Source organism: Meleagris gallopavo, chromosome 22 (genome assembly GCF_000146605.3).
Source record: "Meleagris gallopavo isolate NT-WF06-2002-E0010 breed Aviagen turkey brand Nicholas breeding stock chromosome 22, Turkey_5.1, whole genome shotgun sequence".
Lineage (NCBI taxonomy): Eukaryota > Metazoa > Chordata > Aves > Galliformes > Phasianidae > Meleagris > Meleagris gallopavo.
In genome coordinates this window covers 10,292,990-10,307,704 of record NC_015032.2, presented here as the reverse complement: position 1 = coordinate 10,307,704, position 14,715 = coordinate 10,292,990, and the positions used below count along the sequence as shown (strand labels likewise).

Genomic DNA, 14,715 nt, shown 5'->3' with positions numbered 1-14,715 from the left:
CGTCGGGGCGGGAGACTTCGAGCGGGACGAGGTCACCGAGGCCCCGAAGGTGTTAGGGTGCGAATCGAGAATCGGGTGTGCCAAAGGAGGGCGGAGTTGGGCCTGCAGCCCGTCCTGCTCCGCGCCCTCGGGAGCGCGGCCTGACGCAGCCGTGACGGAACTGAGGCGCGGCTGCAGCTCCGCAGCCCAACCACAGCTGAGGGAAGCGCCGGCCGCTCCCGCTCGGTGGAGCAACGTGGATTGGAAGGTGCAGGAAGGTCGCCGTGGCCTCAGATACCGTAAAGCAACAAATGACTCCGCGTGGCTCGGGTCCTGCTGGCTCCATCGCTGCCCTGGTGGCAGTTCACATAAGCAGCTTTCGTGAAGATTTCGGTGACGTTTTATTTGTCACCTTTTCCTAAGAATTTCTAGTTGAACGGCTTAGAAGCACACTGCTTGCAAATCATACCTTCATTTCACCATGTGCTCTCACTGTCTTTGCATCAGTGGCCATAAGAATCAGAAATTGATGGAAAGTATGTTTTTACAACAGAATGGATGTACACAAAACTTAGCTGCTTCAGCAAATTGTGATTTAACACAAGAAAGGCAGGTTTCTGGAGCCCTAGCACCAGGAAAACAAATCCCTGAAGATAGATTTCAGGAAACACAGAAGTGCTGTAAAGTGAGGAACAAAGTTCCATGGAATACAAAAATGAAATTAGAAATAGCAGTTAGATTTTATAGATAATTAAGGGGACAGACACAATGTGAGTTTGTGTGTGAATACAAACATTCAGCAGGGGAAATCAAGAGCTTCTGGACATCTTTTCTCCTGCTCAATTCCGGTTGCAAGTGCATCAGACTGTCAGCGGAACTTCGTCTCTTGTGCTGCTCACCAGAATAGCCTGGGGCTGGCAGCCTGCTGGCTGAAAGCCCTCTGACCACTTCCTCAAGAGCTGACAGCATCCAGGAATTTCCATCGGGAAAAAGATTTCCAGCCATGTTCTGATGATGGTACCCAGTCCAGAACTAGGGCCAAAACATGTAGAGAAAGCAAACTAGAAAGGGTTGCAGAAACTGGAATTTGGTGCAAGAGGAACTAAGTTGCATATGGATGGAAAGCAAAGCACCAGAATGCAAAAATAGCTGCTCAGTGCACAAGACTGGTGATGTAGGCAGAGTTTCTTAAGGCAGAGAGAAGAGCAGGAGTGAAAAATAATGTAGTAGCAACAGCTTGAGCAAGTGGGAACCGTTGCCTGTTTTGGCCTAAATCCTGTGAGGATGGGACTGAGAAGATTTTGAGGTAAGGATAGGACAATATCTGTTGTAAGAATCCTGAAGTGATGGGCAAAATCTTGCTCTCGTTTAATGAGAGTTTTCTGGATGATTTGCACAGTATCACCATTGTCAACATTTATCAAGTGAAAAAGAGAGTAATACAAAGCTTGTATGAGAAGGTTGATTTGAAAGGTAAAATTCAAGCAGCAGGGAAGAAGGAGAAATAAGCCTTGAGTCCATTTTTCTGCTGTGAGGTGTACAGAATGAAACAAAATGTCATGATAGTATTCTTAATATGCATTTTGTATCATGGAAGTGGATATTGTTTTTCACAACAGGCTCTGACAACCAGTAAAATCATAGCATAGTAGGAGGCTAAATTTAACACTAGCAGCAACACAATTAGCATTCCCAAGTTGAATAGGTGTGATTGAAGGTGTGTTGTGCTCCTGTTCAGGACAAAATTGTGCCCGTATTTACAATTGTATTAGCTTAGCAGCAGCACTGTCTTTGTTTAAATGCAAACTAACTCAGCCAACTATCAATGGCTGTAAGCAACGAACGTAATTAATTATATAATAAATACAATTAAGGTTAATCCTGAGCAGCACTAAGATCCCCAGTCTCACTGGGATGGAGCCCTCCAGTTCCCTCGTCGTTTAAGACACTTCATCATGTCAGCATTCTCAGCCTTCTTCCATGAAGACAACTTAGGCAAAAATCACCAGGAAGGAGCCAAATGCAGTCTGTATCAAGATGAAAGTAGGGAAGAACTTTGCCTTCACACTGAGCACTCCATTCCCTCCCTCCCATGTCTTTAAGAAAAAAAACAAACAACAAAGCTCTCATATTGAGAAGGTCTCTTGTAAGAGCTGTGTAAGATTGATTTAGTTAGTTGGTTAGGATAACTAGGAAGGAATGTCAATCTCTTTGAGCAGTAAGAAATTTATCTGTTATAAACAACTCTTACATTTTACTTGGAAGCTGGTCAGTCAGATATACAGTCCTTTGGAGGTGATGTTCTGCCATGACAAACCACATTGTTTTTGTGGATATAAAATTGCTACCTTCCATGCTTCCAACACTTTCAAAATGAATTCAGATTGAGGGTTTTCTTAATGAAAGATGTAAGCTAAAAGTCTAATTGTACAATTCGACTAATAGATAATTAGACTTCTAACTTCAAAATTTCAGTAATTTAGCATTCTTGCGCAGCTTGTCTTTTACTTCTCCTGCATTCAAGCTCTTATACTAAGTAATAAAATTATTTTAAGAGGATCAGCCCATCAAAAGTACCACCATATGCCTTCTTCGCAAGAGCAAGCAGAATGGAAAAATGGAGTAGAAATGAGAGCTCTCTGAACACATTTGAGTCACAACATGAACTTCACCAGGTAGTTAGTAAATCTGGTTATTTGTGAATTGTTCGTGCACGGAAGTGTGGGGGTGGAAGGCAGCTGGGCATTCTCTTGCGGCAACTAGGAGCTCAGTCAAGATCTTTCCTGTTCTGGAAGACAAAGGTAGAAGTATCATTTAGTGCTCAGATCTTCCCTTTTCTGAGAGCACATCATTTTAGGAACTAGATAACCATTCTCAGCCTCCCAGCAAACATCAGGTTCTCAGTTGTGTTCACCTGCTTCTAGAGGTGTAGGAAAACAAAACAAGGATAAAAAGTGCTGAGAGCCAAACACTTTTAAGATGCACCATTGTTATCAATTTCTATTGAACTGCCACTACAGCTAACCTTGCAGGAATAACCTTCCATTTTAATACCTTTGCCTTTTGCAGCTTTATTGAAATCCCTCTCTCTGGAGCTAAGTTTCCAGGTCTAATTTTGGATTAAAAGTTACAATTCAGTTTTGTTCTCCCCAGTGCCAATTTACTTCCCTCTGAATAATAACAATCACAATACATAAGATGCTATGCATGGCCACTGTGCCTGAAGAAAAAAGGTGAAATTTGACAAGGTCACAGAGGAGAAAATGATGCTCCAAAAGTTTCTGTGCTTTATAGAAGTTCTGTGATTACCTTTTTTAGTCTTGTCTTCTACAGTGTGACACCTTGGGGGTACTGTGTCATAACACAGTGATAATGTCTGATAAGCAGCCCTCTTGTCTGTGTATATTCTGTTCTTATTGATCCTAGTGTTAAGATGTGCCTACTGCTCTGAAATGCTAACTGGTGAAAAGCTGTTGCTGAAGTCCAATGTATTGAACTCAGTAGGCAATCTGTCATTTAATTCAGTTGTGCCAAGATTTCAATCCATGCTTACACTAGTCATCTCGATAGACCCTTAGATAAATATTATTGATTAGTCATTGCTATTTTTTACTGTTAATACACAGAAGGTTGTGCAGCCTTGCAGTTGGCTTTCTACACAGTCCATTGGCAAATCTGTTCTATTGTATTGCCCATATTGGAACTAGGCACATCTTTATTGCAGGCACAGATTAGAGATGCACATTTTAAAAACAAACCAGAACTGAAGCCAACTTCCCACTATTTCAGATCAGACAACTCTTCACCCCAGTACCCAAATGAAATAAACTAGGGATATTGTTTTGCTACTGATTTGCAGTTCAGCTGGATATGTTAACCAGGACTTGATTGTGAAGAAGTGGTTGTCCCAGCTTTGGGATCACAGCGATGTAGTCAGAAGGATTCAACTTGTCCTTGTGCCATTCATGTGACTGAGAAATTCCACGTCTCAGGGCACGAGCTTTTGAATATGTTAAGGGCATGAGGAGATCAGAGCTGCTCCCAGCCCAGCTGCCACGCAGGGTAGTTGATCAGGTCCATTGACAGTAGGTGATACTGACTTCAGCAGCCCCTAGTAGTGTGTTTCTTTCCAAAGCTTGGGCTTTGGTTTGTACAACAAACACCTTCAATACAAGCTTGCTTAGTTCGTTTAGCACAGCTCTGACTAGAGATGTGCATCGAAATGTCCTCGCAAACCACCCGGAGTGCAAGCACCTCACACAGGTTAAGGGTAATATAATAAGCTGTGTGAAACACTGTGCAAAACTTTGCAACCTGTTCTGTAACCTCAAGTCTGTTGGGACTGCATTCTTGAAGTTTAGCACACACTTTGGCTTCTGTCATGGATTTGAACAACTGAGCCTTGTGTGCGAGTCTGTTCACACATCGCAGTGACCCACTAGTCCACAATAACAAGAAGAGGTCTCTTCCCCATAGCCCTGCCTGTTTGCCAGAGGAAGTAATCAGTTTTGTGCTCAGGGGAAAGGATGTATTACTGGTAGAAAATGTGAGTTACCTTCTCCTCCCTCTTCGCTGGCATGCCCAATCAAACACAGCCATGATATGCACAGATTTGAGCCAGGAAGGAACTAAAGCTCCTGTTCTTGCCAAATGATTGAGTGCTAGCAGACACAGATTCTTAAGGAAGTATAACAGAGAAAGTAAAGTACATTAGCAGTACATTGTGCTTTCATAGGAAATGAATATGGATGTAATTAAGAAAAGCTGATTTATGCGGAACTGTAAAACCAGGGACATAGAGTGAAAAATTTCCTGTAAATGTCAATTCAGATTTTTGTGGTGGCCAAAAACAAGGCAAGCAGAGAATTGCAATGCTAAGAAAGGAACTGAAACCTAAAATGCCGCTGTATAAATCCCCAGTACACGTTTAAGACATTGCATGGAGTTCTGGGCACTCAACCCCTAACAACAATAGAATTGTAATGTTACTCATATTTTGAGAGTAGGTGGTGGCTTCTGTCTGAGGAACTTAAAAAAAAACAAAACAAACAGGACTGAGTACAATGCGGAGAAAAAGCAGCATCTATAAAATAAAGCACGAGAAAACAGTAGGGAACATATGAACTTATTAGGTGATAAGTTTAAAATAGAGTACTTCACAAAATACTTGTACACGTTGCTGAGCTCACTGCCATGGGATGCTGCAGCAGACTACAAAGGGATGCAAAAAGCAACCAGACGGATCCACAAACCATGACCATGCCTGGACCTTTGTGACCTCTGGCCCTAGAAGACCCCGTACTGCTGACTGCTGGTATGTTTGGGCAAAGATCATAGTAGCTGTATTTCGTACTGCTTACAGACAGCACAGCTATTCTCACACAACTTCGTGTATTTTAGGAAAATACTGGCCTGTAATGTATTTTCTTTGTTTGTTTTATGCCAAGAATTTATACAAGCAGTCTTCCAGTACAAAGAGGCTTGTACTTTCTGAGCTGAAAGAAAGAAGCTGAGAACAAATTAAAGTAACTCAGAGGGTTTATATTGACAAATACCCCCAAACAGCCTAAGTAGCACTATGTGAAGGCTATTTTGTCCCATTTTGTATTTGAAAGATACTAGCTCTGCTGAAGAAGGACTTCTAGTAGAACTGTGATTCCTGGCTACACTTCTACAATATTTATTTTTTGCAAATTTTCACAGCAGTGCATGCAGAAGGTCTTAGTTAAAAGGCAGTCTTGGAGCTTGTTTTTGAAGTTTTCCTGCATAAAGAACACTTACTTGAGTACTAGTGAGGTTCTGAAGCGCTCAAACAGGGAATGTATCAAAATCAGATGTTTTTAGTCACCACAGTGACTGAACATTAACACAATACTATTTTATGATTCTCTCCTCCACTTGTGCACAGAGGGCCAAGCACATGAGCAGCAGCTCCTTCTAAGCTCAGGCTTTTTAAATGTGCAGTAAGGAAATGTTTGAAAGGAACGGAGTTACTCTGCAGCTGGCAGTTCAGCAGTGGAATTCTTAATTCTGCTTCTTTCCACTGGATCCATGTCGTCATTCGTCACTTTCAGCAGCATTTTCTACCCCTGTAGTGGCGCCGTGGAAAACCTGCTGTAGGTTTTTCTTTCCTTATCACTTAATTCCGTTACTTTTAAGCACAGTCAGAAACTGCCTGCCAGCCAGTCATGCTTCCAACTTGTACGTACCACAAACCACAGAATACACTGTGTGGTGATCCTAATTTATATGTAAATCATCTTACTTCAAACACCATCTCATAAGTAGACACAATGGCTTTGCAATTAAGGAAATTTACCAGGCATGCACATTCCAATTCACAGCAGTTAGATCACAAAGAACTAATATAATGGACATCAGTTACACGCAAGTCTGAGAAAATACGGTCTTGCTGAGGCTCAGCAAGTATTCTAGAGAAAATTTGGATGAACTTTTAAAAACTATTTGCTAATTATTATATGCTACAAATGCTCCAAACAAGGATAGATGAAATCTAATCACAGGAGCTGTCAGTGGGTCTCTACACCCAGAGGTTGTATGTTATCAGATCAGATTAGCCTGCACCAAATTAAATCACACAGCTGGACAGGACTTGCTCAGAAAGTACAAGCAAATGACAGAACGTAGAGCTGAACCTCCATGTAACTGAATTACAGCCATTCAAAAATCCACAGCTACGTTTCTACTATTTTAAAGCAAATGAAACGAAATATTTGCCTTGAGTGCTCAGAAAAGGAGAAAAATATCAGAATATGTGTAACTTCAGTAAAGGAGCATCTCTAATTAAAAAACAGCCCATTAAGCACTAAGTTTTCATTTTGGGGTTTTACTTTCAGTCATGGAGTGGTATCTATTTTGTAACTAGTTATCTGAAATAGGATTTTATCATTTATCTGCAGCCTTGCAGGTTTGTTGAATATTAACAACCACATTTAATATAGTACAGGAATGTAAACAGATACAATCTAAATAAGTACAACCGTTAGGAGATGTGCTGATTCTCCTCCCCCACTGAATATACTTACTTCAGAAAACAAAGAACTACCCCTTCCCACCACCAAAAAATCTTGAGGATGTATTTTCATACATACAAAGCCATTATCAGAATAATTTATCAATAATTTTGCCCCTTTTTTTTTTTTTTTAAAACTTATTTTACTTTTGTTCCCAAAATGCATGTTTGATTGCAAGGGCTTCACCAGTTCTGATTTCTGACTAGATCAAACAGTGAAACACAAACAGGATTACATTGCTGTATTTCTTTCATCAGGATCTGGAACAAGTGCAGCTGTTACATTGCAAAATATTATCTGACACAAGAAGAATCTCTCTGATGTCTTTGGTGAGGTGACATGGATCTTCTATCACCCTAACATGGGTGAGATGTTATCCTCTTGTTTTAGATTCTAAAAAAATGTGTACTTCTAAAAAACAAACAAACAAACAAAACAAAACCAAAGGAATCATTTATTTCTGGACATGCATACAGAATATGAAAATATTCCAGAATTATTCTTTTTTACCCAAAGAATATTCCATCCTTCCAGCTTTGAAATAAGTTTTCAGAGATCATTGTATTTATCTGCATTTCTTGAACAACACAAGTTGTCGTCAGTTTCAGAAAAACACCTTTGCTCAACTCTAAGAACCATGGATGTCCATGCTGAGGAAAGAAATCCAACTCAGTGTCATATGTTGAAAATACTATCTGCAGAACACAGAACAAAGATAAGAAATCTCTATTTATGACCATGCATGGCTTTAGTTCAAAATCATCTTTAAGCTTCTGCTGAATAATGATTCAATTCTAAATGCAAAAAATCATTCAGCTCTGTTTGTGTTCTTTATTAAGACATTATTTATACAAAAGTAGTACAGGGTATATGTCTTTATTTTGACTAGTTTCACATACAGTTCGTTTATTTTGAAAGGTGCATTTTGCAATACAGTCCATTTAGTTAATTATTTTTAGTTCGTTTAACTGTTAGTTTATAGCAGGTCTTCTGGTCTCCAGGGAAATTATCAAACTTCTGCTGTTATATGCTAAGAACCGTAGCGATGGCAGGAAGTGTTTTTCTAAAGAAAGGAATTTAGGAGCAAATCTTATGTGGTAGCAAACAATGTCAGGAGTCCCTTTAGGAAGGAAACTATTTCATTGCCTCCTAGTTTAGATTCTCCATAGACGCGGTCAACAAACGAAATAGGAACCTGTGGAAAAAAGCAATATTATTTTTAAGGTGCAAAACATATAATGAGAAATTCTGCAATACAAAACCAAACCAAACCATGGACTTCAAGCTACAGCATGCTTATACAGGTGAGGTGTGAAAGCACCAGACCGGCTTCCTTCATCTCAGTCCCTCTTATCAGGGCTTTAATGATGGCCTGTAGCTGGGCAGCATGAACACAGTAGGTTTACCGCCTTCAAAGCTGATCCAAGGACAGTACCCAGTGGGTGGATGACACAGGCAGAACAAACCTAACAGCACAAGCACACTACAATTCTAGAGGCTCAGAATCAATCTTCATTGCTTCCCCTGTTAGGTAAATTCAATACCTTTTAAGTCAGTGCCTCTATTAGGCAGATATCCCCTGCTGCCCTGAAACAGCATTCTGATCAGCTTTGCCACTGGCTAGAAGGTGATGCCTGAGTATGGCAGCTGGGGTAGGACCTGTCTGTAAGAATATGCACTTTGTCTGCCTTTGGCCATTTTATAGATTTACAGGATTAAAAAAAAAAAAAAAAAAATCATAAAAACTCATTTTGTTTTTCATTAGGTGATTAACTCACTATCCATAAAGTGTTAGGAACATACATGCCAGGAAATACTTTATCAATGGACTTGGAAGATGATGGAAAATGATCCTGCCCCAGGAAGTTAGAATATAGAGATGATAAACAAAAGAGTAAAAAAAAACAAAATAATACAATGATCTTATTTATCAGCCCGTGGTAGCAATGTGAACTCTGTTGAGTTTGTTGCAGATATCAGAAAGAAAGTCTTAAAGCTGAAATAGAACAATGAAGCAACCCTTCAGGTATCAGAATTCTTCCCACATGTGAGAAGCCGCAGAAGGAGGGAGACTGCTTCCGTGGGAATGTAACAGGAATTGTTGAGGGCAGCACATCTATCCCATTACAAAACAGAGCCCATGTCCCAGCACTGCCTCAGAGATATGAGGCCTACTGCAGACAGGTGGGCTGTCAGGCTTTGAACCTGGAGACAAGCATCTTACATTTGATGCTTTGCAACCAGCAGAGGCATGCAAATCAGCGAGTGGTGAGAGTAGGCAGAAAAAAGCTCTCTGCAGCAGCACACAGAAGAGAAAGAAGCAAGCCAAGAGCGCTTTTTTTTTTTTAAACTAAAGAAGTGTATTTTAGTGTTTTCAGAATGTATAATAATAACTTTTCTTATCCTGCAGTTCAGTACTGGATGTGTAGACAGACAAGTATTTCATTCAGCAATATTACAAAGCAAATTGTGAATGCAGCTGGATGCGAAAGCCAAAGAAATTCAAAGTCAAACCCAAGCTACAGTCAGCATGGTGTTGTCACTCCATGAGTAAGAAAAGAGAAAGAGTCTGCTGTATTGTGTAAAAATACCCAATGTCCATGCAGAAATGCAGTACACAAGATTAAGAAAGAACCAGAACAGAGTTCTCCAGCAGCTCACGGTCATGAAAATGGTGATGAACTGTTTCTGAGATTTGGCTGCAAAGAGAATTTCAGTGAATTCAGACTCTATCAAGAGCAATTCAGTGAAATATAACAGGCAGCAATAAGACAGCTGGGAATATAGGATATAACTGTTGTTCTTTTTTTAATGACGGCTGACAGCACATCAAAAAAGCTTACAAGTGGAAAGTTGCAAGAGCTGGAAAGCTGGAGAAGAACACAGAAATGAATGACAGAGGACAATAAATCTGAAAGAGAATCAGGTTGCTGGAGAAAATGAAATATTGAGACAACCAAGCAAGAAGTGTCTCTACAATAAGGAGGAGGAAAGAGGAGGCTAAGTGCAGGTTTACTGGTGTATTTGGAATTTCTCTCCTCTTTGAAGAACCTGATAAATAACACAGCCAAAGAAATGGCAACAGGAAAAGGGAAGGTCCTGTCAGACAAGGGAATAAGTGAGTGGAATTTCATATGTGGCAGTCATCTGGAAAAGATGGAAAAACTGTGTAACTTCATGGTAATTTGAAAATCTTGTTTATTCTTGGAGGTGCTCAGAATTTGCTATGCTTCCAGTAATCACAGAGAGGTTTGGGCTGGAAGGGACCTTTAAGATCACCTAATTCCAGGGACACCTCCCTCCAGACCAGGTTACTCACAGCCCCTTCCAGCCTGGCCTTCAGTGCTTCCAGGGAGAGGGCATCAACAACCTCATTGGGCAACCTGTTCCAGTGTCTCACCATCTTCACAGTAAAGAATTTCTTCCTAACGTTCAGTCTAAATCTCCCTTTCTTCCAGTTAAAAGCCATTTCCCCTCCTCCTCTCACTACCTGCCCCTATAAAAAGGGCACCCCCAGCTTTCCCGCAGCCCCCTTCAAGTCCTGGAGGGCCACTATAAGGTCCCCTCAAAGCCTTCTCTCCTCCAGGCTGAAGAGCCCCAGTTCTCTCAGCCTGTCCTCGTAACCCGTAACTGCATTTAAATGAAAGCTCAGTACACTTATCAGAAGTTTTACTATACCTCTCCGATCGTGTATCCTAGCTGTCTGGCCCGAACAATCATTTCCATCTGGAAGACATAGCCTTTAGAAACACATTTTTCCATTAATTTCTGTAAGACTTCTTTTCTGTATAACCTGAAAGCAATTACAAAGGAAATAAAGCTTGAACTTCAGAAATCAGTACCCTGCATTTATGAATCTTAACTGTAATCATTCACTCATATCATCATTATTCAAAAAATATAATTAACAAAAATAATTGGAACAACAGCTCCTGCAATGTAGTCTACTATTTCTTACACCCTTCTCAAACAGATGTCACAGTCTTCAATAAGTAGGCCTGTTCTTACTCCAGTTCCTATTATAGCAGTTTCTTAATTTCAAGTAGAGTTTATGACTTGCATACTATACCTGAAACTCCCTGTTAAATCTGATGCACCTGGCCTCAGCAAAACCTGAGTTATGAAATTGGCACCACGACTGTGAAAAGAAACAAATGTCAAAATAGCCCACTGACAATTCAGGAAGATCAAGCAGAGTTTCCAGACAGTAAGTTTAAAAATATACATACATATTGCTTAGTATGAAACAATTGTATTTCTATTATGTTTTCATGCTAAATTTTATTAATGAATGCTTGTCTTAAAGTGAAAACACAACATTAAGTTTTTCAAATTTAAATTATTATTATTGAACAATTGAAGGAAAAATGATTTTTAGGTTGTTAGAAATTAGGTTTACTGTATGCTTGCTTACAGTACACCTGTCAGTACAACTACACATTGTATTAAAATACGAAACAAATCTGACATCAGTCATAATTACATTTTATCCTTAAAATTCACTGCGAGAGAATAAAGATGTTTCCTGGATAAACACTACACCTAGATTTAGAAAAGCAAGGTTTCATTGCAGCTCACTCTGCTTGCATAGTATAACGAGGAAGAACTCTGCTTATAAAAAAATGTCACAAGACTTACAGCTGACTTATGTAGCTCACAGCTACATGCTACCAGATGTGCACATGCTTTACGTTGTAGAGCATGATGTAAAAGGATTACTTGGTAATGTCCGTTGTTTTCTCATTTTCTCTCTTAAAAAAAAGAGAGCAGCAGAGGGATGTATGCATTCTATTTAGATTCACAAAAAGATAAGCAGTTGTTCCATTACAGGAGAAATCCAGATACCGTCCCTATGTCACCATCTCCAGATTACACTAACAGCACTCCAGCTCCTAATTCCTTACAGTAACGAGGAAATAGGCGTTAACTTATCCTTATTCTCTTCAATTGTGTGCAGGAGAAAGGATGCAGAAGAAACTGATTAGCTCCTCAAAACCTGTGAGCCCCTACACAAGTGGAGGCCAGCCTCCACCTGCTTGGATGGCCTTGACACAGTTTTCCTCTGGTTTCTGGGTGAAACATTTCCCTAGTGCTCATTTTACCTGTTTTCCAGTAAGGTGTGAGTAATGATTTATTGACATTGATCACGTTAGACAATTCTCAACTGGCAAATCAGAGTATCAACAGAGGGATTTAGAATGATTTACTGTTAAGAGAAAGGGCTATTGCAGGTCTTAATGCTAACTAATCATGTCTTGTAAACTTGAAAAGGTGCCATAGTCTCAGCTCATTCTTCGGATGATGGGAGAGAAGTGTCCCAGATTGATGCTCTGCAGATTCGTAGATCGAACCAACCAGCTGTTTTATCATGAACTTAGTTCTTTCCTGATGGTTTTAATTGAGGACAAATTGTGCACATTCCCATTATTTCACACCATTTTGCAGTACCCAGTACTACTAAAGACTCAGTTCAACTCACATAGAATTACTGTTTGACAGCCGTACTTGGAGCTCTTATTAATCTCTAAGTGACAAATTCAGGTGTAAATGTCTAGAAAAAATACTAACCTGATTAATTTTCTTTTCAAATCCCAACCGTATACTCCTCCATTTCCTTTATACCTTGTTCCAGATACAATATCAAAATTGCCTTCTTTCTGCTTTCTATTAGAAATAGGTTTTTATCAGAAAAACAGGAAGAACATTTGTATGAAGTTAGTAGGAATTTCAAAATAAAACGATCACTCAGTATAAAATGTACACCTTACAAACTTTTAAACAAATAGAGAACACAGCAAAACAACAGTTATGACCACTATGCATTTAAAAAATAGTTCTTTATAACAGAACAATTAACTATCTCAAAGTATCTTACGATTGTCTTTTACCAACAATGTAACAGAATTTCAAAGACTAATTTATAAATACAGACCTATCTATGCATTTCCAAAGATAGGATAATCCTCAGATTTTAAGATCTGATCTAAATATTTAAATTACACAACCCCACAGTAAGGAGAAAAAATAGGGCTGGAACTATCCCTAGTACATATCATGCCTATCTGTAACACTTTTGGCCTCTGGTACTACTTAGCAAGAAAGTTCACAGGTATTTAACTACCCTGAGTCTGTTTACTGTTTCTCATGAGTTGAAGTTACAGGGAGAGGAAGGTAAGAGGTAAACAGAAGGAGGGAAGTATTTGACAATGAAGTGTGAACTTGGTCCTCCAGTCAATATTCCTGCTCTCACACAAGCAGATCACTGGCATTAAATGATTATTTTCATATATATGTATGCATAAGTGCAGTTTTCTAAGCTTCCATTACAAGGAAGAAGACTGCTGCACCACACATGTTCTCTGTTTAACCTTGGGGATTTTTAGTCCAGTAGGAAACTACTTTTTTTTCTGGATATTTTGGAACAAACCTATTGAAGTCACATCACTTGTATTGAAGGTGTAGTAATAAATGGTCAGAGCAACAATTAGACAGCTTTCAAATCTTACTACAAAACAGTAAGCATTTACAAATTTAAACTAGAAGTAGCACCCACCTGATGAACTCTGGAATAAATTTTGGCTGAAATAGAAAGAAAACAGATAAGAGAAGGGAGTTCAGGGGGACAAATAAGGGAAAATTTGATTATAATAAAAACCTACATGTAAAATACAACTTACATGGTGAGATAGGTCAGCATCCATAATAACAATAAAATTCCCAGTGGCATGCTTCATTCCATGGATATAGGCAGTGCCTGATGAAGACAGTACAGAAACAATTTCCTTCTGTATTTTAACATATGCGATCTTCTAGCCACAGCTTTCTCTTCTTTTTTAAAATCATTAAGTTTCACCAGAAAATGAGTAACTAAATACTGCTACAATGATACGTCAACAGTCAAATTTTTTCCCCCGTCATTTCAACACTGGATTTTTTAAGTGCTGGCCTTGTCACACCCTACTGCACTACCAATGCATAGAGAAACAAGACTTGATAGGTGGGCTGCTACCTGAAATGACATATTCAGAAGCAGCACAAGCACTACATATTTATTTACTTACTTACTTCCTACAAACCAGAATTAACAAGGACTTACCAAGGCCCAACTTCTTTGGTCTGGGTCTTAGAAGCTGCAAGATACACAAAAATATATCCTTTATTAATTGAAGTACAGGTTTTAATTATTTTTGTGACACCTTTGAATTCTATATTTTCAGGTGTAAAAAATACTTGAAAAAACTCATTTTCCTTTTTAGAAATCCAGTTGATACATAAAAATAAACTAATCAGAGAAAATACAGGAAAAGCAAGCTATTGCATGAAACAGGTCATGTCATATGTAGAAATAAACACGCGCTGCGACAGAAAGCACAGATTCGTACCCGTGGCACCGCCTCGGCTTGGGAGGAGCAGAAAAACATTCGGCGGCTAAAGGGGATCGGGGCCGGAACCGAGAAGCGCAATTCCACGAGAAGCCGCGGCTGCCCCGCACTGCTGCGCTGACGGCGAGCCGCCGATCGGACACCGAGGAGACGCGCTCAACTCCGCCAGCTAACCGCCTTCGTGCTCTGACCGGCGTCAGAACGAACGGAAGGGCTCCGAAACTCAGCAGCTCTCGTTTTCCTAATCGCCCTGCGTCCGCAGGCGCCGAGATTCGGTTCGGCCCAATCCCCGCCCGGCGCGCGCGGACAGCGGCGAGTCG

General features: G+C 39.9%; 1 protein-coding gene across 3 annotated transcripts; it reads right to left on the bottom strand.

Moving 5' to 3' along the window:
- Positions 1-7,448: 7,448 nt before the first annotated feature.
- LOC100539992 (dolichol-phosphate mannosyltransferase subunit 1) lies at positions 7,449-14,204 on the bottom strand. Of its 3 annotated transcripts, none has more exons than XM_031556554.1 (7): positions 14,110-14,204; positions 13,691-13,767; positions 13,567-13,592; positions 12,582-12,677; positions 11,083-11,151; positions 10,692-10,753; positions 7,449-8,208 (listed from the first exon to the last, which is right to left on the bottom strand). In XM_031556554.1, the coding sequence occupies exons 2-7, from the start codon at positions 13,745-13,747 to the stop codon at positions 8,189-8,191; spliced, it is 330 nt and encodes a 109-aa protein (XP_031412414.1). In that variant the 5' UTR covers positions 13,748-13,767; positions 14,110-14,204; the 3' UTR covers positions 7,449-8,188. The 3 variants fall into 3 exon arrangements, with proteins under 3 accessions (XP_031412414.1, XP_010720940.2, XP_031412413.1); XM_010722638.3 differs by having other exon boundaries at positions 10,692-10,806; positions 14,110-14,203; XM_031556553.1 differs by lacking the exon at positions 7,449-8,208 and adding an exon at positions 9,554-9,712 and having other exon boundaries at positions 10,692-10,806.
- Positions 14,205-14,715: the final 511 nt, after the last annotated feature.